The sequence below is a fragment of the Leucoraja erinacea genome, chromosome 22 (assembly GCF_028641065.1).
Source record: "Leucoraja erinacea ecotype New England chromosome 22, Leri_hhj_1, whole genome shotgun sequence".
NCBI lineage: Eukaryota > Metazoa > Chordata > Chondrichthyes > Rajiformes > Rajidae > Leucoraja > Leucoraja erinaceus.
The window spans coordinates 32,604,096-32,631,460 of record NC_073398.1 but is presented as its reverse complement, the minus strand read 5'-3'; the positions used below and the strand labels follow the sequence as shown (position 1 = coordinate 32,631,460).

At 46.5% G+C, this 27,365-nt stretch overlaps 1 protein-coding gene across 5 annotated transcripts in view; it reads left to right on the top strand.

The window, feature by feature from the left end:
- The window catches only part of celf2 (cugbp, Elav-like family member 2), a 559,937-nt gene that overhangs the window by 442,894 nt on the left and 89,678 nt on the right, over positions 1-27,365 (top strand). For all 5 annotated transcript variants that reach the window (XM_055653430.1, XM_055653427.1, XM_055653429.1 and 2 more), the window contains one exon: positions 2,222-2,304. In XM_055653430.1, coding sequence (XP_055509405.1) covers positions 2,222-2,304 — 83 coding nt within the window. The remainder of the gene's footprint in view (positions 1-2,221; positions 2,305-27,365) is intronic.

Here is a 27,365-nt window from a genome sequence, read left to right as displayed (position 1 = left end):
GCCCGGAAACACAGTGGTAATTTAGTCTGGTCTTATCATTATTGCTCTTTTTGTTTTTTTAATTTGTTCTTGCCAGAAGTCCAAACTCTCTAAAGGCTTTGCGCATTATTACAAAACATTAGAAGTATCACAGACCTCCCACTGTGTTTGTCAAATCTGTTTATGAAACGTCTCTGGCCCATTCCCTTTCCACTCTCTGGAGAACAGCTATCCAGTTTGGGCATGTGCATTATTTTCATAATTGTGTGGGGATGCTGATCTAAACGCTGCTATGGCAATGACGTCTCACCCACTGAAAAGGCAATCTGCAATACTGGTGGTCTGCGGAGGGGGGAGGTTCAGGGGCAAGGGTGGGGAAGAGCAGAAGGTAAGGGTGTGTATATATGTGTGTGTACATGTGTGTGCGTGTATGTATGTGTGTATATGTATGTGTGCACATGTGTGTGCGTGTGTGTGTATGTATGTACGTGTGTATATGTATGTGTGTGTGTGTACATGTGTGTGCGTGCATGTATGTGTGTATATGTGTGAGTGTGTGTGTGTGTGTTTAGATGTGGGTGTATGTATATGTATGTGCGTGTGTGTGTGTGTATATGTGTGTGCCTTTGCATGTGTACATGTGTGTGCGTGTGGGTGCATGTATATGTGTGCATATGTGCATGTGTGTGTATATGTGTGTATGTGTGTAAGTGTGTGTATGTATGTGTGTGTACATGTGTGTGCATATGTGTGCATGTGTGATTGGTTGGTAAGTTAGTTAGTTAGTTAGTTGTTGGTTAGTTAGTTTGTTAGTTAGTTGGTTGGTTAGTTACTTAGTTAGTTAGTTGTCCAGGGAAGAGCTCGCTATGACACCAGCCCTTTGATGTCCCCTAACACTCTTCCTCTTTAGACTTACAGAGATACAAGCCCTTCGGCCCATCAAGTCCATGCCGACCAGTGATCACCCAGTACATTGGCACTATCCTAAACACACTAGGGACAATTTACAATTTGCAGAAGCCAATTAACCTACAAACCTGTACATCTTATCAGAGGTCTTAGAGAAAACCCACACAGGTCGCGGGGAGAACGTGCAAACTCTGTACAGACAGCACCCATAGTCAGGATCGAACCGGGGTCTCTGGGGCTTTGAGAAATCAAGAAAACTGTCAATTAAAAGAAAACTCCCTTAACATCGCAAAATAAAATTGGGCATCGAGCCATATACAGAGGAATAGATCGGGAGGACTCACACAGTCTCTTACCCAGAGTAGGTAAATCGAGGACCAGAGGACATAGGTTTAAGGTGAAGGGGAAATGATTTATTGGACTTTTTCACATAAAGGGTGGTGGGTGTATGGAACGAGCTGCCGGAGGTGGTAGTTGAGGCAGGGACTATCCCAACGTTCAAGAAACAGTTATGCCCCTGTCCCACTTAGGAAACCTGAACGGAAACCTCTGGAGACTTTGCGCCCCACCCAAGGTTTCCGTGCGGTTCCCCGAGGTTTTTGTCAGTCTCTCTACCTGCTTCCACTACCTGCAACCTCCGGCAACCACCTGCAACCTCCAGGAACCGCACAGAAACCTTGAGTGGGGCGCAAAGTCTCCAGAAGTTTCTGTTCAGGTTTCTTAAGTGGGACAGGGGCATTAGACGGGTACAAGGATCGGAGGGTTCAGCGGGATATGGGCCAAACGCAGGCAGGTAGAACTAGTGCAGCTGGGACATGTTGGCAAGTTGGGCCGTTTCCACGCTGAATCCCTCTCCGACTCTATCATCTGTGTTTGTGTTATTGTTTTTATGCTTATTATGGTTTATGTTGTGAGCATTGTAATATTTTCATTTGTAATCCTGCTTCAGAGAATATATTGTGTGTGGTAATTGGTGGTGAACATGGATATGCTTGTTGCAGCAAGCTTCGAGAAGCGTCAGAGCTGCCGGATATTAAATCCACGTAATCACACTTAGTCGTTAATCATTTAAATAAGACATAATGGATGAATCATCTGAGCCTAATTGCTCCCTGCACACATTGATATTGCTTCAAATGAAGTCTGGATTTGAATGGCAGAGGAGAGGGGGGGAGGGGGCTGAGCTAAATAATTTCAAATTGTTTTGCCCAGGACAGTATCTGCTGTCTGGCCCTAATGGCTTCAGCACCTTGTGTTTTTTTTTATTGATGATTTTAATTTTAATTTCCAGCTTCTTCGACTCATGCCTTGTTGTTGTTGTCGTTTTTTGCAGGGTGTTGTTTTGTCACGTTTTACACGAGGAAAGCGGCTCTTGAGGCTCAGAATGCGCTGCACAATATCAAGACCCTCCCCGCGGTGAGTATCGCTCGTCTCTGATTGCAAGCGGCAGGGCCAGGTCCGTCTTGTTGGGGGGGAGAGGAGATCGCAAGGTGACCCGGAGCATTATAGCGGTGGGGGTTAGCCTGAGACAAATTGCCTGCCCGGGTGATAGGTTGCCAACGCCACGGGAGAGAGCAGTTAAAATTGAAGGTTATGTTGAAAGGGCATCTAACGCTGACTGGGCCACAAATGGAGAACTTCATCAACCTCTGCTGTAGGACACGCCGGGCGGGAGAGAGGCAATGGCAAGTGGGACGAGAGATCTCAGCTGTAAAATCTGTGGCCCAATTTGCCAAAGGGGCGGAGGTAGAGTTGCTGCCTCACAGTGCCAGTGACCCGGGTTCGATCCTGACTACGGGTGCTGCCTGTACGGAGTTTGTACCTTCTCCCCGTGACCGTGTGGGTTTTCTCCGGGTGCTCCGGTTTCCTCCCACGCTCCAAAGATGTGCAGGTTTGTAGGCTAATTGTCTTCGGTAGAATTGTACGATGGTTCTGTATAGGATAGTGTTAGTGTACAAGGTGATCGCTGGACTGTGCGGACTCATGGGCCGAAGGGCCTGTTTCCGTGCTGTATCTCTAACGTTTAAAGACTACATTTTCTTCTTTAGACCAAACAGAGTTTAATTCATCTGTTGTAATATCATTTGATGCAAATCAAATTCCTCATATGTTGCAAAACCTACGTGGCTAATAAACTACTATTATGATTCTAATAATATATTGTGTGTCCTCATATTACATTTTGATTGTTTTTTGCTCCTGTGGTTGGGGACGTAGAAACATGGAAAATAGCTTCGAGCCAGCACTGCCATTCAATATGATCATGGCTGAACATCCAAAATCAGTACCCCGTTCCTGCTTTATCCCCATATCCCTTGATTCCTTAAATCTAACTCTCTCTTGAAATTATGGGACATTATGCTAGAGGAATGGTGCTTCACGAATGTACCAGATGGAATAGTTTAGATTTATTATTATTAAAACCTTGTTTTGCACGCTATCCAAACAGATCAGATATACCACTCATAGATGCAATCAGTTCAAACGTGTCCAATAGATAGAACAAAGGGGAAGATACAGAGTGCAGAATGTAGTTATCGGCCTCGTAGCCCATCAGTTCCTGAAACAATGTCCAATGCCCTCCTTGAGGTGGAGGTGAATCGAACAATACTTAGTTAAGTGTAGCAAGGAGCTGCAGGTAGACACAAAATGCTGGAGTAACTCAGCGGGTGAGGCAGCATCTCTGGAGAGAAGGAATGGTGACGTTTTGGGTCGAGACCCTTCTTCAGACTGATGCCAGGGAAGGGGGCCGAGACAAAGATAGAATGTAGTCGGAGACAGTAAGACTGGTGGGAGAACTGGGAAGGGGAAGGGGATGGAGAGAGAAAGCAAGGGCTATCTGAAGTTAGAGAAGTCAATGTTCATAACCCTGGGGAGTAAACTGCAGATGCTGGTTTAAACCGAAGACAGACACAAAAAGCTGGAGTAACTCAGCGGGTTTAACTTAGTCTAATTATTGTCACGTGTACAATGAAAAGCTTTTGTTAATCAGCCTGAGGACTCTCCGACTCCCCTGACTCTCAGTCTGAAGAAGACCCTCAGTCTCGACCCAAAACGTCACCTATTCCTTCTCTCCAGAGATGCTGTCTGATCCGCTGAATTACTCCAGCTTTTTGTGCCATGCTTTATTAAGACTTTGCTGTCTATTGCATATACAATTCCACATGAACCCGTTGTTAAGAGGACCTGTTGACTAGTACTGGTGTCAGGGGTTATGGGGAGAAGGCAGGACAATGGGGTTAGGAGGGAGAGATGGATCAGAGAGTGGAGTAGACTTGACGGGCCGAATGGCCTAATTCTGTTCCTATCACATATGTTAAAAATTCCTGCTAAAAATTGGAAGGCTTTGTAGGAGATGGTTTGACCAATGGAAGATGAACACAACAAGAAGGATCAGCCATAATTATTGGGCCAGAGTGACATTTTGACCTCTTGTTGTCTCGTCATATTCTTTGGGGGTGAAATATTAATGGAAAATGCTATAAATACTCAGAGCAACTAGTGACGGAAGGTCATTGACCCGAAAATCAATCCTGTGTCTGTCTCCACAAATATCTACCCACCAACTTAAAATATCCGATATTTTCCACCTTACTGCCAGTGCTAGGAAGTACGAAACATTTTGCTTTTGGATTATCGTGCCTGATGAAACTACCTGGAGGAATTTCTTCGGTCAGAGGGTGGTGAATCTGTGGAATTCATTGCCACAGACGGGTGTGGAGGCCAAGTCAGTGGATATTTTTAAGGCAGAGATAGATAGATTCTTGATTAGTACGGGTGTCAGGGGTAATGGGGAGAAGGCAGGAGAATGGGGTTAGGAGGGAGAGGTCATTTACTAGAATGTTGCCTGGGTTTCAGCAACTAAGTTACAGAGAAAGGTTGAACAAGTTAGGGCTTTATTCTTTGGAGCGCAGAAGGTTAAGGGGGGACTTGATAGAGGTTTTTAAAATGATGAGAGGGATAGACAGAGTTGATGTGGAAAAGCTTTTCCCACTGAGAATAGGGAAGATTCAAACAAGAGGACATGACTTGAGAATTAAGGGACAGAAGTTTAGAGGTAACATGAGGGGGAAGTTCTTTACTCAGAGAGTGGTAGCTGTGTGGAATGAGCTTCCAGTGAAGGTGGTGGAGGCAGGTTCGTTTTTATCATTTAAAAATAAATTGGATAGTTATATGGATGTGAAGGGAATGGAGGGTTATGGTCTGAGCGCAGGTATATGGGACTAGGGGAGAATACGTGTTCGGCACGGACTAGAAGGGTCGAGATGGCCTGTTTCCGTGCTGTAAATTGTTATATGGTTATATTGATCAATGGTGGATTTGACAATGGGCTGAATGGCCTAATTCTACGCCTACCGCTTATGAACTTAAGATTCAAGATTCAAGAGAGTTTATTGTCACGTGTCCCAGATAGGACATTGAAATTCTTGCTTTGTTTCAGCACAACAGAATATAGAATCGTCGCCTATTTCCTTCGCTCCATAGATGCTGCTGCACCCGCTGAGTTTCTCCAGCATTTTTGTCTTACCTTCGATTTTCCAGCACCTGCAGTTCCTTCTTAATCTACCTTTGCCTATTTTGGGCCATATTTTTTTTTAAATCAAAAATTAGTATGATTTTATTTAATTATTCGCGATCTTCTGGAAACCATTCTGCAGCAGTGCAGCTAGTTCTAATCTAAAACAGTTCCTAAGAACTTACCTTATTGAAAATTGCATTATAAAATCATTTGAGGCTGCGGGAAAAGGGAGATTAAGGTCTAGATTTGTAATAATAATGTTATTTTTCCTGCCGGCTTTCACAAATGCAAAACTTTTTTTAATAGCTATAAGTTTTTGTTTCTGACTGCAATTGAGAAATACTAAAGGCTGTGTGTTGCGTGGCTTAATTGAGCAACATTTTGCAAGTGTGAATAGCTGTGTTTTTTTTTTGTCAATTTCAATGGCCTCCTGAGGTGAAATTGACAGACAAAGTCTTGAAAGGCTGCAGGGATGTACATGGAAACAGTTTTTCTTTCCGATTTCCCCAGTTTTTTTCCCCCCAACATCCTTTTTCATTAGTTTTCTCCTGATTTTTGCATGTTGGACAACGTTGGATTGCAGGACAATCTCACGTGAATGGCCCCTTCGATGTGGAGTTCCCATTGAGTAGAAACATCTCTCTCTCTATCCCATCAAAACTTTCTACTGACACTGTCCAAAAATCCCGCGCGGCAACGGCTTGTCGGCCCGTAGCCGCATTGAGGCCGTACGCAGCGTCTCAACGCCATACGCAGCGTCTGGACACCGTAGGCAGCATTTTGACGGCGTACGGATAGCGCGTGGCATTGCGCGATGACGTCACCGCCCGGCGTGCCGTTGCGTGATGACGTAACCGCCAGACGCCGTGCGACGTCCAAATTCAGTCGGCCCGCCTCCTGCCCAGCTGATTGGTGAGTATGATGTCGGGACCAGCTCCAGACGTCTCCGCGGTTGGAGGTGGGACCGGCCCCGCGAGGCCGTACGCCTCAAGCCACCACGTTTGGTCGTGTCGTGCTCGCTGCTGGGACAGGCCCTTACCTCTACTGCAACACATTATTATTGCGTGATACAGATGAGGTCTCCACTGCGTTACACATTACGCGCCTTGTGTTAAGAAAAACAAAGAACTTTGCATCTCTGATCGTCAAAGCTTACGGTGGTTAACATTGCCCGGTGAATAAGTCAGCAGTAAATCGAGACTGCAAAATGAGGCGCAAATGACAATTGTTGTGTCTTGTGGCTCTCCCAGTATTACAGAAGGTGAACTGAATGGACTGGGTTATTTTTTGTCAGTCTGTTCCAGTGTTCATTTGATTCATGGCCCTTGCAGGTGTTAGCGAGTAATGTTTTATGCAAAAACTAAAAGGATTAAATATCCACAGAGCTCCGGGACTAGATAAGATACTTTCTAAAATGCTTAAGGAATGAAAGGGGAAGATTAATATGTTTCGGCTAATACTTTCCAGAGCTCCATTAAGATTGGAGAAGTGCCTGTGCACTGGAGGATACCAAATGTAAATGAGTTTCCTTTTTTCAAAAGGGAAGAAAGCTTGAGTCTGATAAATCTAGGCCACTTAGCCTAATATCAATGATGAGAGAAATTTTGAAAGCGGGGGTACAACATAGTGGATTTAATGGGAGATTATTCAAGGCCACAGGCATTCATTAAGGGGCGGTATAACTACATTAGCAAAAGCTGGATACGCCAGTCTATGTGTCGAACTACAAAGTGCTGGAGGAACTCAGCGGGCAGGGCAACATATCTGAAGGACATTGACAGGCAACATTCACAAGTTATAGGAGGATAATTGGGCCATTCGGCCCATCGAGTCTACTCCGTCATTCAACCATGTCTGATCCAGAGGCCACAGGCTCAGAATAAAAAGGAGATGAGGAGGAATTTCTTTAGTCAGGCAATCTGTGGAATTCTTTGCCACTGACGGCTGTGGAGGCAAAGTCAATGGATATCTTTAAGGCAGAGAATGAGAGATTCTTCATTTGTACGGGTGTCAGGGGTTCTGGGGAGAAGGCAGGAGAATGGGGTTGAGAGGGAGAGATAGATCAGCCATGATTGAAACGCAGAGTAACTTGATGGGCCGAATGGCCTAATTCTGTTCCTATCACTTATGAAACGTTGTCTGTCCATGCCCTCGCCCAGATATCGCCCGACCCACTGAGTTCCTCCAACACTTCATGTTCTGCTTGTAAACATACTTTGTCTTTAAGAATTTTGCCAACTCTTTTACGCAGAGCCCATTGTTTCTGATTCATGTAATGACTGATCTTAATAACCAAAAAAATAACTTAGTGGCAAAAATATGCCTTACTTCCCACACTTTAATTTGAAAATGCAACTTTTTGAAAATGATATGATTATTTAAACTCAAGGAATTCAATTATATGCCAACGAGACAGAGCTGTTTGCTTGATACCGCTATGGGCTCAGAAATGCAATGAGTTTTGAGTTTCGTTTATTGTCACGTGTACCGAGGTGCAGTGAAAAGTTGTGCAAAAAGGCATTACAGATGCTGGTTTACTCCAAAGATGGACACTCAGCGGGAAAGGCTGCATCTCTGGAGAAAAGGAATAGATGACGTTTCGGGCCGAGACCCTTCATCAGACTTTTGAAGTGCTAACCAGTCAATGGAAAGATTATACTTGATTACAATTGAGCCAACCAGTGTGCAGATACATGATAAAGGGAATGACGTGGATAATATTTTTGTGCACGATAAAGTTCAGTGAAGTCCGATCAAAGATAGTCTGAGGGTCTCCAGTAAGGTAGACAGTCGCTGAGGACTGCTCTCGAGTTTAGTTAAATTGAGTTTAGTTTAGAGATACAGCGCAGATACTGAGTCCGCACCGACCAGCGATCCCCGCACATTATCACCACCCTACACACACACACACACTAGGACAATGACAATTAAAATTTAATCTGAATCTGAATCTGACGGGACAATTGCTCCAAGCCAATTACTATCAGATTACTATCTAAATGGTGTCAAGTTGGGAAAAGGGGAAGTACAACCAGATCTGGGGGTCCTTGTACATCAGTCTATGAAAGTAAGCATGCAGGTACAGCAGGCAGTGAAGAAAGCAAATGGCATGTTGGCCTTTATAACAAGAGGAATCGAATATAGGAGCAAAGAGGTCCTTCTGCAGTTGTACAGAGCCCTAGTGAGACCACACCTGGAGCATTGTGTGCAGTTTTGGTCCCCTAATTTGAGGAAGGACATTCTTGCTATTGAGGGAGTGCAGCGTAGGTTTACAAGGTTAATTCCCGGGATGGCGGGACTGCCATATGCTGAGAAAATGGAGCAGCTGGGCTTGTACACTCTGGAGTTTAGAAGGATGAGAGGGGATCTCATTGAAACATATAAGATTGTTAAGGGCTTGGACACGTTAGAGGCAGGAAACATGTTCCCGATGTTGGGGGAAGCCCAGAACCAGGGGCAACACACAGTTTAAGAATAAGGGGTAAGTCATTTAGAACGGAGACGAGGAAACACTTTTTCTCACAGAGAGTTGTGAGTCTGTGGAATTCTCTGCCTCAGAGGGCAGTGGAGGCCGGTTCAAGAGAGAGCTAGATAGGGCTCTTAAAAATAGCGCAGTCAGGGGATATGGGGAGAAGGCAGGAATGGGGTACTGATTGGGGATGATCAGCCATGATCACATTGAATGGCGGTGCTGGCTCGAAGAGCCGAATGGCCTACTCCTGCACCTATTGTCTATTGTCTATTGTCTAATTAACCTATAAACCTGCATGCCTTTGGAATGTGGGAGGAAACCAAAGATCTCGGAGAAATCCCACGGGGAGAACGTACAAACTCCCTACGGACAAGCAGTGTGCTGACAAATCAGGATTGAACCCGGGTCTCTGGTGCTGTAAGGCAGCAGCTCTACCGCTGCACCACTGGGCTGCTCCAAACTGCGGTTTTGTCAGGATGGTTCAGTTGCCTGCTTATCTATTCAGCGTAGATTTTCATCCAACTCTCAATTTAATGGGTCCTTTTTATTTTTCTTTCTGAGGAAATAATTGCGTCTCACTGCAGTGCTGTCGCATTTCCGCGCACACACACACACACACACACACCAAAAAAAATGGAAAGTAGCTCACATTGTTCCCTCTGTTGTAAAACATTATCTTAATTGGGTCCTTGACTGAAAGCCTTTATGAGGGAAGACAAGAGCAAATACAGCAGCTTGGGATACAAGGACTGTGGTTAATAGTTCTGTATCATCAGGCTCAGTCCTGATAACTGGAGATGCAGGGCGGGCGCTGAATTTAGATGGGCTTTTAATTAGCTATTAGCATAGGACTCATGGCCAAGCTGCAGACAACGAGCGGCTGCAACTTTGCCCAAGAGCACAATTTCTGGCTGAAAACCCAGCCGTCTTATCGACGGTAGACAAAAATGCTGGAGAAACTCAGCGGGTGAGGCAGCATCTATGGAGCGAAGGAAATAGGCAACGTTTCGGGCCGAAACCCTTCTTCAGGGTGGGGGGGCAGGAAGAAGAAGGAAGAGGAGGAGCCAGAGGGCTGAGGGAGGGCTGAGAAGGGGAGGAGACAGCAAGGGCTACCGGAAATTGGAGAAGTCGATGTTCATGTCGCTAGGGTGCAGACTGCCCAAGCGGAATATGAGGTGCTGCTCCTCCAGTTTACGGTGTTGCTCACTCTGGCAATGGAGGAGGCCCGGGACAGAGAGGTCGGATTCGGAATGGGAGGGGGAGTTGCAGTGCTGAGCCACAGGGAGATCCCATAGAAGCTGCCATACCTGCTGAGTTTCTCCAGCAATTTTGTCTACCTCCATAGATGCTGCCTCACCCGCTGAGTTTCTCCAGCATTTGTGTTTACCTTCGATTCTTCCAGCATCTGCAGTTCTTTCTTAAACACTCCTTTCATCGAGTCTTTTCACAAACAGACTGAGAAATCTGGGGCAACCCGATACAATACAATACGATAAAACTTTATTCATTCCCGGAGGGGTAATTGATCTGCGCACAGTCATGTAAACACAAGTTTCATGGAACATAGAAACATAGAAAATTGGTGCATGAGTAGGCCATTCGGCCCTTCGATATTCAATAATATCAAGTCATGTCAAGTCAAGTCACTTTTATTTCTATAGCACATTTAAAAAACAACTCTCGTTGGCCAAAGTGCTTTACATTGGTGGAGGTACTAACGTTATACAACATCATGGCTGATCATCCAGAATCAGTGCCCCGTTCCTGCCTTCTCCCCATATCCCTTGACTCCACTAGCCCCTAGAGCTCTATCTAACTGTCTCTTAAATCCATCCAGTGACTTGGCCTCCACTGCCCTCTGTGGCAGGGAATCCCATAAATTCACAACTCTCTGGGTGAAAAAGTTTTTTCTCTCCCAGTCTTAAATGACCTCCCCTTTATTCTAAGACTTGGTGGAACCAGTCTGTTGCTGAAGGTGTTCCTCAGGTTGACCATGGAGGGGGTGTGAGCTGTATTGTCCAGGATGCTCCGCAGTTTGAAGAGCATCCTCCCCTCCAAGACCAACCTCCCATGAACCCAGCGGGTCAGGCGGCATCTGTGTGGAGGGGATGGACAGGCGACGTTTCAGGTTGGGACCCTCCTTCAGCCTTCAGGGCCGCACAGTGGCGCAGCGGCAGAGTTGCTGCCTCACAGCGCCAGAGACACGGCTTCGATCCTGACTACGGGTGTTATTCTGTACAGAGTTCGTACGTTTTCCCCGTGACCTGCGTGGGTTTTCTGCAAGTGCTCCGGTTTCTCCCCACACTCCAAAGACGTACAGGTCTATAGGTTAATTTGCTCGGTAAAATTGTAAGTTGCCCCTAGCGTGTGTAGGATAGTGTTAATGTGCGGGGATCGCTGGTCGGCGCGGACTCGGTGGGCCGAAGAGCCCGTTTCCACGCTGTATCTCTAAACTAAACTAAACCAAAGTCAAGTTTTGTTTAATTAAAGTCTGAATTTAGTCTGAAGAAGGGTTTCGGCCCGAAACGTTGCCTATTTCCTTCGCTCCATAGATGCTGCTGCACCTGCTGAGTTTCTCCAGCTTTTTTGTGTACCTTAGTTTAATTAAGTTTAGTCTACTGTCACGTTTACCAAGATTCAGTGAAAGGCTTTCTGATGCGTGCTAATCAGTCAGCGGACTGTACATGATTATAATCGAGCCGTTAACAGTGTACAGGGACAGGGTAAAGGGAATAAGTCCAGTAACGTCCAATTTAAGATAGTCCAAGGGTTTCCAATGTTTAGTTTCATTTTCAGATGCAGCGTGGAATGGAGCCCATCTTCAGGCCGGGTCCTTTCTTTAGCCTCCAGTTTAGTTTAGAGATACAGCGTTGAAACCGGTCCTTCAGCCCACCGAGTCCACAGCGACCAGCGATCACCTGTAAACTTCTTCTATGTTATATCACTTAAGGGCCTGTCCCACTGTACGAGTTCACCCAAGAGCTCTCCCGAGTTTAAAAAAAAAAAAAACTCGTGGTAACACGTAGAATGTATGTATCAGGTACGTCGGAGCTCGGGGACGTCTCTTAGCGGCTCGTAACGCTAACGGCGGGTACTCGGGAAACGCGGTAAGCTCGGGAAGACTCGTGAAGATTTTTGAACACGTTGAAAAATGTCCACGAGAGTCTTGAGTACCGACGAGCGCCCATTACCGTAATTCTCCGAGTTCGAATCAGGGGAAACTCGGGAGAACTCTTGAATTAGCTCGTACAGTGGGACAGCTCTTCAAGCTACAGATATATGAATGAAGGCTATGGAGAAGGAAAGAAGTTTCCCCTGTGTAAATCACCACCTTTTTTCTTCAGACAGGCCCTGAAATACTCTGTAAAATTGGTTAGAGTGCTGCTTCACGTAGATAGGGCAATGAGTAATTCTGGTCTTTGTGGGGCGTTTTGGCTGGGGCTGTTTCAAATCCAGAACCTTGGAGAGTGTTTAAAGAGTTTTCAGTGTTCTTTCACACTGTATATAAATTGAACGGAAATGCCCGCTGGATGCATTAGGCATGCCTGAGGTTTATTGTATAAATTATGCATGGAAACAAGGTGCACACTTCAGGTTCGGAGCTGATTGAATGTCCCGAGCTCTGAGAGGTTTCTGACGTCATGGATTAAATGATATGGTTTGTATCGCTGTTGGTCGCCCTGTGGTACTGGGCCCGGTCTTGGTGAGCTGACTGCAACACACCTCCCCCAGGCATGGACATACACTTGTTCAAGGGGCGGCCCAGCGCAGCGGTAGAGTTACTGCCTCACAGCGCCAGAGACCCAGGTTCCATCCTGACCTCGGGTGTTGTGCCGTGTGTACGGAGTTTGCACGTTCACCCGGTGACCACGTGGGTTTTCTCCGGGTGCTCCGGTTTCCTCACAGTACTCCAAAGATGTACCAGTTATTAGGTTAATTGGCTTCGGTAAAATTGGTAAATTGCCCCTAGTGCGTGTAGGACAATGCCAGTGAACGGGGTAGTTGCTGGTCGGCGCGCACTTAGTGGGGCGAAGCGCCTATTTCCGCGCTGTATCTCTAAACTAAACCCAACCACACTAGCCACAGCTTCTCCCCGCCACCCCCTATCAGTCTGAAGAAGGGTTTCGCCCCGAAACGTCGCCTATTTCCTTCGCTCCATAGATGCTGCTGCATCCGCTGAGTTTCTCCAGCATTTTTGTGTACACCCAACCACACTAACTTCAGTTCAGTTCCGTTTTCTACTTGTCATATGTAGGTTAACGCAGGGTTGACAGCACAATGAAACGTGTTTGACAAGACAACGGGTCACCTCAGCAATAATATTACAAGCATCAAACTAAGATTTAAAAAAGATAAGATAAAAGTGACATTGGTCGGTAAAAGACAATAATAAATAAAATAATCAACATATAGGATGTGTTTATGAGTTCAGAAGCCTGATGGCATGATGATAAAATCTTAAGCCTGGTGGTACGTGCAGCCATGCTCCGATATCGTCTGCCTGACGGCAACAAGGAGAATGGTCTGCGTGCCGGGTGGCTGCGGTCCTTGATGAAGCTGTGTGCCTTCCGCACGGAACCTGTCAACTCATACAGCGTGGAAACAGGCCCTTCGACCCAACTCGCCCACCCCGAGCCAAGCAACCTACTGCCATTCATTGGGGGTATTAAAGTAAACTGGGGCACTCAGAGGAACCCCATGCATGGAGAGAGAGAGTCATACAGCATGGAAACAGGCCCTTCAGCCCAAATTGCCCACACCGACCAACATATCCCAGCTGCACGAGTCCAACCTGCCTGTGTTTGACCCACTAAACCTATCCTATCCATGTACCTGACTAAATGTTTCCAGTGGTATCTGCCTCAACTACCTCCTCCGGCAGCTCGTTCCATACACCCACCATCCTCTGTGTGAAAAAGCTGCCCCTCAGGTTCCTATTAAATCTTTCCCCCTTCACCTTAAACCCTATGTCCTCTAATTGTGAATTCCCCAACTAAGTTCATCGGTTCTAGGAGCAGAATTAGGCCATTTGGCCCATCAGGGCTACTCCGCCATTCAATCATGGCTGATCTATCTTTCCCTCTCAACCCCATTCTCCTGTCTTCTCCCCATAACCCCTGACACCCGGGTAAAAGACACTCTGGGTATAGGTGCATTCACCCTATCTATTCCTTTCCCGTGAATTCTTGTACTGCACTTTGTGTCCCGGCTTTAAGTTATTCCCACATTGCTATCACTGACCCCAACGTTATAACGGGGGGAAACAAGCCTCCTTTGATCAACTGGCCTCATCCCCAATCACCAGTGTGTGTAGGAAGGAACTACAGATGATGAGACCAAAGATACACACAAAAAGCTGGAGTAACTCAGCGGGACAGGCGGCATCTCTGGAGAGAAGGAATTGGTGACGTTTTTGGGTCGAGACCCTTTTTTGGTCTCACTGACCCATCATTGACGCCCATTGTCCCGGCCACTCCGTCCACTCAGCTCCAGGCTGTGTAGGTGGATAATGCTGCTCTGTTCCCCAGCTATGTGTAACTGAAGCATCACCCGCTCCTTCTCACCCATGGACGCTGCCTGTCCCGCTGAGTCCCGTTACTCCAGCACGATCTTCACCGATGTGGATCCCATCACTCCCCACCTGCACTTTCTCCTCTGGCGACCTGTACCATTGTCAAACTTGAAAGGTTCCACAAAAGGTTGTTGTTCTTTATTGTCCGGGCTGTTGTTGTTGTTGTTGTTGTGTGTGGGCACAGAGAGGGTGTCAGGCCACATTAAGTGCACCATCATCCAGGAGGGTGAGTCAGAAGTGAGAACGCTGCCTTCTGAACCACACTGGCACTTACAAAGGTAATCACTCACTCAGCGTTGACGCTCATTGTCCCAGCCACTCTGTCCGCTCACATCCGTGTACAGGGGAATAATGCTGCACTCTTCACCAGCCATGTTTAACTGAAACCTAATCGATGTCGAGCTGTGGCCCTTGTGATATTTGCACAGTTGCTGATCTTGCATCAGTTTCAGTGACAGAATGTCTGTCTCCGTCTCTCCCTGACACTATGTCTTTTTCTCTCTTCTTTCTCCCTGTCTCTTTCCCACTCTCTCTCTCTTCCCCTCTCCCCCTCCTCTCTCTCTTTCTCTGTCTTTCTCCTTCTGTCTGTGTGTGTGTCTCTCTGTTTATCTCCGTCTCTCTCTCTCTCTCTCTCTCTCTCTCTCTCTCGGTATCTCTCTCACTGTCTCTCTCTATCTCGGTATCTCTCTGTCTCTCACTCACTCACTCTCTGTCTATCTCATTCTCTGTCTATCTCATTCTCTCTCTCTCTCTCTCTCTTCTCTCTCTCTCTCTCTCTCTCTCTCTCTCTCTCTCTCTCTCTCTCTCTCTCTCTCTCTCTCTCTCTCTCTCTCTCTCTCTCTCACACTCTCTGTCTCTCTCTCTGTCTCTCACTCTGTCTCTCTCACTCTCTGTCTCTCAATCCCTCTCTGTGTGTCTCTCTCTGTCTGTCTCACTCCCTGTCTCTCTCTCTCTGTGCCCCTCTCTGTCTCCCTCTCCCTCTCTCCCTCTGTCTATCTATCTCTATTTCTCTGTCTCCCCTCTATTTCTCTCTCTTGAAAATACACCAATGCAACATTGGGTGAGAGTTAAGAATGAGAAATGACGAGGGAGCGTAGTGACTAAGGCGAGGAGGGTGTGGGAGGGGTGTGTCCCCCCTCCCACGGTAGGGAGCTTTCGGATTTTTCAGCTTAAAATTCTGCAATCTGGTGTCTACTATAGTGAGTCTTTTAACTCACACTTGAATGCAACATTTATGCTTTAAATTGGATTATGTATGAATAAGGTTAGGCTAAGTTACATTCCTAATTACAATCCACAGTAGAGCCAGGCTCTGATCAACAGATGCAGCACATGAATGACTATATTCATGTATGGAAATCAGATTATAATTCATGCTGTTATCCATATATATATATAGAGAAAAACACAGATAAACAAGGCAAGAGTCGGACTTCCATCACTGTTCTGCACAAATAAATCAATCAACCTTACCCTGTGACTATAGAAACAAGACAAAAATACTGCCACATATTCAATCGTATATGGTTCAATGAAATTAAGATATATATATAGAACATATATATGGAAACAGGCCCTTCAGCCCACCAAGTCCACACTGACCAGCAATCTACCATACACCAGTTCCATCCTACACGCCAGGGACAATATACAGAAGCCAATTAACCTACAAACCTGCACTTCTTTTGGAATATCGGAATATCCAGAGAAAACCCATGTGGTAGTAAGGCAGCAACTCTACCGCTGCGCCACCGTGCCACCCATTAAATTATTATTTTTTAAATATATTTATTATGGTGCCACGTGAATAAAGATGAACACATGATTCTGATTTCTGCCCTTAGTTGGATAACACACGTCCAGTCATTGTGTTTTATGGCTGGTTTTCAACCTCTTCAGTCTGAAGGTCTCGACCCAAAACATCACCCATTCTTTCGCTCCAGAGATGCTGCCTGTCCTGCTGAGTTTCTGTAGCTTTTAGTGTCTATCTTCAGTTTCAACCAGCATCTGCAGTTCCTTCCTACACTCTTTGTTAAGAGAAACAGGTCCTATTCTCATAATATTATTCACCTCAACTAAGTTTTTTCTTCACCTCCGTTGCTGCAGAGAATACAATCCCAGTTATCAAATCTTTCTTCAAAGTGGAAAAAAAATTCCAGCCCTGCCAACATCTTCATAAATCGCCCCTGGATCCTCTCCAGAGCAATTGCACCCCTTCTACAATGTGTCATAGTCTTACAGCATGGAAACAGGCCCTTCATCCCAACTTGTTCATGCAGATCAAGATGCCCCATCTAAACTAGTCCCATTTATCCGCATTTGGCCCATATCCCTTTAAGCCTTGTGTGTGCCAGTGTGTGTGTGTGAGAGTGTGTGTCAGTGAAGCGGTGACAACATCCGGAGTGAGCGGAGACTTGGCGATGCCCGGGGAGCATTTTCCGCCCCCCCATCTCTTCCCCCTCACTCCAATCCCGGGAATGCGGGCTGGCCCAGGGCATCAGACCGGAGCCTTAGCCTGAGATTCATCCCCGCGGCTCTGGGCTGGGGGTTAAAACTCCATGGGGTGTGGAGACGGACAGAGTGGCCGACGGACACATAGCCACCAGAGGTGAGGGTGGGAGATGTGAGCGGTGCCTCAGGGGTCGGTGCTGGGACCACCGCCGTGTCTCACCTCTCACACCATCTGCACGGGAGAAACTAAACTACTTTTTTCCCCCAAATCATCCCACGGACCGGTAGTTTGACAGCCCTGCTTTAAACCAATGCCCTCTAGTTCTTGAATCACATATCCCAGGAAAAATACTATGCATTCACCTTATATCTTTTCATGGTTTTTACTCACCTCCAAAACAATTTTTGCTTTATTTTGAACTCAAAGCATCTGCAGATTTTTGAGCGTGAGAAATTTGTGATCAGCGTGAGAGAGTGAGAATTTTGTGAAATGCGTGACTCTCACGCTCAAAACGTAAGAATTGACAGCCCTGCCAATGAAGATGGAATGACTTTGAGTAAAAGTATTAGGAAGGCATGAAAGGACAGAGCGCTCAGTAACTCAGCGGGTCAGGCAGCATCTCTGGAGAACGTGGATAGGTAACGTGTCAGGTTTGGACCGTATTTCCTGACCCGAAACGTCACCATGTTCTCCAGAGATGCTGCCTGACCCGCTGAGTTACTCCAGCACTCTGTGTCCTGTTGTGCAATGCAGCACCTGTAGTTCCTTGTTTCTGCATGTTGGGAAGGCATACATGTTCACTCTGGTTTTGTCTAAATATATAGCGTGGAAAACAGGCCCTTCTGCCAATCAAATCAAACAATTAGTTCTATCCCGCACACTGGGGCCATTTTACCAAAACCAATTAACCTACAAACCTGTACGTCTTTGGGGTGTGGGAGGAAACCGGAGCACCCGGAGAAAACCCACGTGGTCACAGGGAGAAAGTACAAACTCCAAAGGTAGACACAAAATGCTGGAGTAGCTTGCTGGTTTAAATCGAAGGTAGACATAAAATGTGTCCTACATTCTTTAGTATACGTGCAAACTCCGTACAGACAGCACCGAACCAGGATCCCCGGCACTGAAAAGCAGCAATTCTATCGCTGCACCACCAGGGTTATTCAAAACCTGACGAAAAGTGGGCACTGAAATGAAGGCAGGTATAAACACCGTCAAGGCTTCATGTTTTCCGTTTAAATTGACACGCCATGGCTCCAGTGGAATGAGGCAATGACTGGGCATCACAGTATGAATCTGGTGTACATTAGCTTGTAACTCAAGATGCTTTGAATAATTCCGGTACTAATGGAGCAGCAGGAATCTCTTGTACACTGCACCAAAGGAATTTCATTAATCATCTGGATCTTCTTATCGAGTCCACATCACAAGATTTGAAATTGTTCAGCCAGGCCTGAGCACACTTCTCGGCATCAGCATACAATGGCGCCTTGCGCTTCTTGTGCGTGGCGGTGGACACAGGGCCGCAACGTGAACGCTCTTTCCTTGACCCCATCATCTGGAAGCGATAGACCAACGTTTTATATTGCCCAGTGATGGAAACATTTGTTACTTAAAGGATGTTTAATTGCTTATGGGATTGTGTTGTATGTTATTTACCAGCTGCGCAGTCTTGTATAAGAAAGAACTGCAGATGCTGGCAAACTCGAAGTTAGACAAAAATCAAAGCTGGTTGGAGCTGGGCTAAATGGAGTTCACTTTAGTTTATTGCCACCAGTACCGAGGTACAGTGAAAAGCTTTCTTGTTGCATGCTATCCAATCAGCGCAAACACAAAAGATGATTACAATCAAATCGTCCATAGTCTATAGATACAGAATAAAGCCAATTACGTTTAGTGCAAGATAAAGTCCAGCAAAGCCTGATTAAAGATGCTCTAATGAGTTAGATAGTAGCTCAGGACCGCTCTCTAGTTGGTGATGGGATGGGTCAGTGGCCTGACAACAGCTGGGAAGAAACTATCCCTGAACCCAGACGTCTTTGCCTTTTCACACTTCTGTACCTCTTGCCCGATGGGAGAGGGGAGAAGAGGGGTGAGACCGGTCCTTGGACTGGGAAAACACTGAACTAATGTGCAGGAAGGAACTGCAGATGCTGTGTTTTTTAAACCACAGATAGACACAAACACAGAAACATAGAAAATAGGTGCAGGAGTAGGCCATTCGGCCCTTCGAGCCTGCACCGCCATTCAATATGATCATGGCTGATCATCCAACTCAGTATCCTGTACCTGCCTTCTCTCCATACCATAGAAACATAGAAATTATGCAAACCGCTGCTGCAGGAGTAGGCCATTCGGCCCTTCGAGCCTGCACCGCCATTCAATATGATCATGGCTGATCATGAAAGCCTGGGCAACTCAGTATCCCGTACCTGCCTTCTCTCCATACCCCCTGATCCCCTTAGCCACAAGGGCCACATCTAACTCCCTCTTAAATATAGCCAATCTGCCCTCTAAGAAAAGAGAATGAGTAGGGGTCAAGCTCAAGACTGGCCTCAACTACCTTCTGTGGCAGAGAATTCCACAGATTCACCACTCTCTGTGTAAAAAATTATTTTCTCATCTCGGTCCTTAAAGACTTCCCTCTTATCCTTAAATTGTGACCCCTTGTTCCGGACTTCCCCAACATCGGGAACAATCTTCCTGCATCTAGCCTGTCCAACCCCCTAAGAATTTTGTAAATTTCTATAAGATCCCCCCTCAATCTTCTAAATTCTAGAGCTGGAGTAACTTAGTGGGACATGCAGCATCTCTGGAGGGAAGGAATGGGTGACGTTTCGGGTCGAGATCCTCGTTCTGACTATCGTGAACGGGTGATGGATGGTCGGCGTGGACTCGGTGGTGCGAAGGGCCTGTTTCCACCGAGCTCCACCGAGCCGCCAGCCCATGTTTGCAAGTAGTTGCATTTGTTATTGAGCGACTCCATTGAATTCAATACCTCTTAATCTGTTCTCATCAAGATTTCTATCAGTCACGGATGCACTGAGGTGTGTGGCGGCTCGTACAAGGATCTGAGGTGCCACAGAAGTTTCTGGAGACAGAGAAATCCATCAGCTCCCTGTCTGGGTGTTAGCGATAGCTCCAGTTTGGGATCAGTTAGCAGAATGGCGTGATTCATTTTCGATATTCCCGTTCTTGTATCGTGAAGTTTGCCTGCCTCACAAACCTAAACTTGACCCCATGCGTGAAGCGGGGGTCATAAGGTCACAGGTTCGTCAGTGATAGGAGCAGAATTAGGCCATTCAGCCCATCAAGTCTACTCCGCCATTCAATTATGGCTGATCTATCTCTCCCTCCTAACCCCGTTCCCCTGCCTTCTCCCTATAACCCCTGACACCCGAACTAATCAAGAATCTATCTATCTCTGCCTTAAAAATATCCACTAGGCACGGCCTCCACAGCCTTCCGTGGCAAAGAATTCCACAGATTCACCACCCTCTGACTAAATAAATTTCTCCACATCTCCTTCCTGAAAGAAGGTCCTTTAATTCTGAGGCTGTGACCTCTGGTCCTAGACTCTCCCACTAGTGGGAACATCCTCTCCACATCCACTCTATAACTTGGATAACGTGGCTCTGGGTCCAAGCCTTGAGGTGAGTGGGATTAGCAGATTGGGGTGAGAATCCCCTAGAGTTCAGTGATTCAACGATACTTTATTGTGCATGAAGGAACTGCAGTCGCTGTTTTACACCGAACTCTAGACTCAAAATGCTGGAGTAACTCCGCGGATCAGGCAGCATCTCTGGAGAGAAGGATTGGCTGACGTTTCAGGTCGGGACGTCTGAAGAAGGATCTCGACCTGAAACGTCGCCCATTCCTTCTCTCCAGAGATGCTGCCTCTCCCGCTGAGTTACTCCAGCATTTAGTGTCTTATTTTATTGTCACCTACACCTAGGCATAGTGAGGTTCTTTGCTTTTGTGAACATTGTCCAAAGTATGCAAAGAGTCGCCACGTATGATACACTGGTCCCGTGACAACACTGGGTTTTTGCTATAGCTCCAGGTTTTGGGTCCCGTGACAACCTGAGGAGCACCTTCAGCAACAGACTGGTTCCACTACTTCTTCTTGCATATGACGTGCACAGCCTAAAGTTGTCGGACAACTCGTTCTATTTGATCTTATTTGATTATGCACACCAGGTTGATTGCATTTGTCGAAACAGGTGGAGGTTGCAAATTCCCACCCCACTGGTTCCACCAAGATGCAGCACAGAACGCCACTTCCCTGTGGCTATCAAACTGTACAACTCCTCCCCCTTCTGTCATGGGGTAGACTGAGACTGACTCCCCTCCCCCCAGACCCACCCCCCCGCACACCGGGTCCCTCTTTGTCCACACAGTGATAAAGAACAAAAAAAAAGTTCAGTACACATACACTGAGAGAATGGAGCAGCTGGGCTTGTACACTCTGCAGTTTAGAAGGATGAGAGGGAATTTTATTGAAAGACATAAGATTGTTAAGGGCCTGGACACACTAGAGGCAGAAAACATGTTCCCGATGTTGGGGGAGTCCAGAACCAGGGGCCACAGTTTAAGAATAAGGGGAATGCATTTCGTTGTCTCTGTACTGTACACTGACAATGACAATTAAAATTGAATCTGAATCTGAAAGCCATTTAGAACGGAGACGAGGAAACACTTTTTCTCACAGAGAGTCTGTGGAATTCTCTGCCTCTGAGGGCGGTGGAGGCAGGTTCACTGGATGCTTTCAAGAGAGAGCTAGATATTGCCCTTAAAAATAGCGGAGTCAGGGGATATGGGGAGAAGGCAGGAACGGGGTACTGATTGGGGATGATCAGCCATGATCACAGTGAATGGCGGTGCTGGTTCGAAGGGCCGAATGGCCTACTCCTGCACCTATTGTCTATTGTCTGTTGTCTATAAAGAAGCAAACAGATAAATAATTAGACAATAGTCGTGCAAAAGTCAGTAATCATGTTCCTTGAGGTTGCAGCTTAAGTTTAGTTTATTAAGTCTGAAAACCCATAAGGTGAAAATTCACGGGAAGAACGTCCAAACTCCACACAGACAGCACCCGTAGTCAGGATCGAACCTGGGTCTCTGGTGCTGTGAGGCAACAACTCTACCACTGCGCCACCGCGCCGCACTGTGGTATTTAATAGTCTGATGGCTGTGGGGAAGAAGCTGCTGCTGTCTGAGGAAGGGTCTCAACCCGAAACGTCACCCATTCCTTCTCTCCGGAGATGCTGCCTGTCCCGCTGAGTTACTCCGCCATTTTGTGCCCACCTTCAATATTCATATTGCTGGGTTGTCAGCTGCCCACGCGCTAAACATCATTCAGACCTTTGACAATTTCCCTTCCACTAAAGCAAACCGAGTAGACAGCCTAATGATGGGTGGTGAATCTGTGGAATTCATTGCCACAGAAGGCTGTGGAGGCCAAGTCAGTGGATATTTTATAGGTGCAGATTGATGGATTCCTGATTAGTGCGGGTGTCGGGGTTACGGGGAGAATGCAGGAGAATGGGATCGAGAAGGAACGATAGATCAGCCAGGATTGAATGGCGCTGAATGGCCCAATTCTGCTCCCATCACTTATGAACATGAAGATTTTGCCTGCTTCCATTCTCCTCAAATCGCTGAGATTTCAGGGCCTGATTTTGCGTGGAGCGTTTAATCCACCTGTCGTCATTTACCATGCGATTTGTGCTGGGGAATGAAGATCCTGTGAATCGTTTTTTTAAAATGGATTTTGCTCTCAAAATCCCATTAAGTTCCAAGAAATTGCACTTTTTGCTCCTTAAGCCTCTGCCAAGCTTGAACCTAGAAGCACCAACATTTTATGAATGTGTCCCATATGGCTGCAATTCTTCTCATTGAGGAAGGGAACAGAAGTGCATTGGGTCCTTCTTTCAAAGAGCAAGTTGACGGTTTATTTTAATCGACTGGTCAATTAGTTTTTTTTTATTGACAATAGATAATAGACAACAGGTGCAGGAGTAGGCCATTCGGCCCTTCGAGCCAGCACCGCCATTCAATGTGATCATGGCTGATCATCCCCAATCAGTACCCCGTTCCTACACTATGTATAAACACTGCTGTCATTTCTAATTGGTGAAACCAAAATATATAAAAATGGCCTTTATTAAAATCTGACAAAGTGCACTTTAACCACATGTGATTTTTTTTTCCTATTACAAAATCTCAAATTGTGGAGTTCAGAGGCAAATAAATAAATTATGGGTCTTTGTCCCAAACATTATGGAGGGCACTGTTTGTGGAACGAGCTGCCAGGGGAGCTTTTTGACGCAAATACTATCACAAGATTTAAAAGCATTTTGACAGGTACATGGATTGGACAGGTTTAGAGGGATATGGGCCAAACGCAGGCAGGTGGGACATGTATAGACGGGTCATGCTGGTCGGAGTGGGATAAGTATCGACAGGCCATGTTGGTCGGCGTGGGCAAGTTGTAACGAAGTGCCTGTTCCCACTTTGTGTGACTGCGAATGGGTTTAAGGACCTGAACTGAAATATTCTCACAGTACAGTTAGCGGATTTGACGATGAGAGGTTAAATTACTGAGTGGTCGATCAGAAAGCAGAGCATTGTGCAGACATTTGCCGTAATGCTGAGATGAAGAATGCCATCGTAATTTGATTTTGGAAGTGAAAAGTGGAGTCAATGAAGGGACTGTAGCCAAAAAGCTTGTAATTGACAGTCTTCACCCGAAACAAAATGGATTTTTCAGCAGCAGGCATTGTCTGTGAGAAATCCTCTGGGCTTCTAAGCTAAGGCACGATGAGAATTGTGGCTGCTAATTTTAGCCACTGGTAAATATTGTCTAGATAAGAGTTATCTTATTGAATCTTTGTTAGGCAAACGCTCTTCCAGTGTCATTACCCCAGTTGTTAGCAGAATCAATTTTATTAACTGTGCAATTACAAAAATGAGCCAGGACCCATTGTGTAGGTTCTCTTTAAAAATTTAACTCCGTTCTTTCAACAAGAAAGTCAATTTATAGGTTTAAAGCCTATTTATTAGGGCCATATTAAATATTAAATATTAATTGAGCGTTTCCGCGCGGACCAGATGTGCCTTCAGCAGCTTTCAAGCCTTCATTATCCTCCACAGACTCCTCTTGAACGAGGCTTTCTTTGAACTTTGAGATGAGCCTATTTAATCGTCTCATGGAAACGCTTTTATTTTTTCTCTCTCGCTCTCTCTCTTTCGCGCTTTCTCTCGCTCTTCATTTTGGATCTGGGATTTATTTGGACCACAGTCAGCCTTGTTGTGAGATGAACACGCCTCTTCTGGAGTGATTTGTGTGTTTATAACGGGGATGGGAAAGTAAGATGTTTCTGCCAGCTTGGCCTTGATTTATTTTATTTATTTTTATTAACGTCTCCCATTCCTTCCCTCCAGAGATGTTGCCTGTCCCGCTGAGATACACCAGCTTTTTGTGTCCCAACTTCACTGCAAAGTTCCTTCCTACACATTGGTATATTTTGTGATGGTTTTTAAGACACAGTTTTTGAGATAGTCTCTCAAGGTGGCACAGCGGTGGAGTTGCTGCCTCACAGCGCCAAGGACACTGGTTCGATCCTGACCGCGGGTGCTCTCTGTACCGAGTCTGTGACCGCGTGGGTTTTCTCCGGGCGCTCTGGTTTCCTCCCATATTCCCTTACGGGAAAAAGAAAAAAAAAGTGCTGGAGAAACTCGGAGGGACGGGCAGCATCTGTGGAGGGAAACGGACAGGCGACCATTGGTGAAGATTTGTAGACACATCCCGACCAGAAGCAACATCATGTGTGGGATGGAACTGCAGATGCTGGTTTATACCAAAGATAGACACAAAATGCTGGAGTAGCTCAGGGGGTCAGGCAGCATCTCTGGAAAAAATAATAGGTGACCTTTCAGGTTGGAACCCTTCTTCAGACTAATATTACAGTCTTCTCTGTCTGTACACAGTCCCCCGTCTCTCTGTAACAGTCCCCTGTCCAATGTCTGCAATGGGCTGCAGGGGAATTGGACAGCACCCTAGTTTATGGAAGGACCGTTCAGAAGCCTGATAACAGAGGGGAAGATGCTGTTCCTGAGTCTGGTGGTGCGCGCTTCTGTATCTTCTGCTGTACAGAGCAGGGAGATGAGGGAATGACGGAGATGGGGCAAGCTTTGGCAAGGGAGGCAACGTTTTGCGTCAAGACATTTCTTCAGAATGATTGGCGTGGGGGGGGGGGGGGGGGGGGGGGGGGAAGACGGAGGAGAGCCTGGCAAAGCAATAGGCAGAAGATAGACACAAAATGCTGGAGTAACTCAGCAGGTCAGACGGCATCGCTGGAGAAAAAGAACAGGTGATATTTCGGGTCTGAAGAAGGGTTCCGACCCACAATGTCACTCACTCACTCATTCATTCATTCATTCATTCATTCACTCTCCAGAGATGCTGCCTGACTCGTTGAGTCACTGCTGCATTTTGTGTCTATCTTCAGTGTAAACCAGCGTCTGCAGTTCCTTCCTACACAAGTGATAAGTGCATGGGGGTGAAGGGGGGTTGGTTGGCAGATGGGTGGACAAAGGCCAGAGATGGGAGGAGGACAAAAAGGTGTGAGATAAGGGGATAAAGGGGCATGAAATGTGAAGTCGGAGGAAGGGTTATAAGGTGGAAAGGGGTCAGGAGAAGGTTGTTGATGGTTACACAAAAAAGCTGGAGAAACTCAGCGGGTGCAGCAGCATCTATGGAGCGAAGGAAATAAGCAACGTTTCGGGCCGAAACCCTTCTTCAGACTGATCGGGGGCGGGGGTGGGATAGTTGTTGATAGTTGGTTACCTAAAGTTGGAGAATTCAATGTTCATACCACAATAATATTTGATCTATTTTTCACCAAGTAACAACTGGAAAGGAATGCAGTTCTCGATCCATTGAGCTTCCACAGGTCGGGCAGAATGAGTTTGTTAACATGTTGAAACAAAGACAAGCAGATGCTGGTTTATACCAAAGATAGACACAGAGTGCTGGAGTAACTCAACGGGTCAGGCAGCATCTCTGGAGAAGGCCTGAAGTAGGCCTCACAGCGCCGGAGACCCGGGTTCAATCCTGACCGCGGGTGCTGTCTGTATGGGATTTGCACGTTCTCCCCGTGACCTGTGTGGGTTTTCACCGAGACCTTCACACTCCAAAGGTGTACAGGTTTGTAGGTTAATTGGCTTGGTGTAAATGTAAAATTGTCCCCAGTGTGTGTGGGATAGTGTTAAGGGCCTGTCCCACTTGTCGATTTTTTTTCGGCGACTGCCGGCGTCATTGACTGTCGTATCAGGGTCGCCGAAAGATTTTGAACATTTCAAAATCCAGCGGCGACAAAAAAAATGTCGCGACACTTGAGGAAACGCCGCGCGTCGACACGTCGTCACGCCGCGACTTTTTCGGTGACCTGATACATCAGCCAACTGTGCCGACAGTCGCCGGAAAAAAACGGCTTGTTTTCCGCACTGTGTCTCTAAAACCAAAACCTGACTCAGCTGGTTCAGCAGCACCTCGCGCAAACAGGGATGGGAGACGTTTCGGGTGGCGAACAAGGAACGTCACCCATCCTTTTTCTCCAGAGATGCCGCCTGACCTGACGTGTTACTCCAGCCCTTTGTGCCTCCCCACCGTCTGCTTGCTAACGGTTGCTCTGTATTGATTTAGTGCAGAAGCATTAGACATCTAGCAGAGCCCCAGAGACCCATGTCAATAGGCGTCCTGTCTGCAGTAATTGCGAACTCTCCTGCAAGTAATGAATGAGAAATGTAATTTACATAGCAATTCTATCGCAGCCACACTTGATTAACACCGTGATTTAAATCGAGGTTTGAAAGCTTACACAGATAATCGCATCCATCAACAAGAAGTTATAGTGCCTGGTCTCCGCCATAGCACTTCTAGTATGGATCGACTGTTCACTGAGTTACTGCCGTCATGTTGAACCTGCAAGCCAGCCTCTTTGATCACCTAATGCCCCCGTCCCACTTAGGAAACCTGAATGGAAACCTCTGGAGACTTTGCGCCCCACCCAAGGTTTCCGTGCGGTTCCCGGAGGTTGCAGGTGGTTGCCGGAGGTTGCAGGTAGTGGAAGCAGGTAGGGAGACTGACAAAACCCTCCGGGAACCGCACGGAAACCTTGGGTGGGGCACAAAGTCTCCAGAGGTTTCCGTTCAGGTTTCCTAAGTGGGACAGGGGCATAAGATAGCCGCAAAAAGCTGGAGTAACTCAACGGGACGGGCAGCATCTCTGGAGAGAAGGAATGGGTGACGTTTCGGGTCGAGACCCTTCTTCGGTTTAAACCAGCATCTGCTGTTCCTTCTTACACACTCTTTGATCGCCAATCTTAATAGAAAGGTAGAAAATAGGTGCAGGAGGAGGACATTCGGCCCTTCAAGCCAGCACCGCCATTCAAAATGC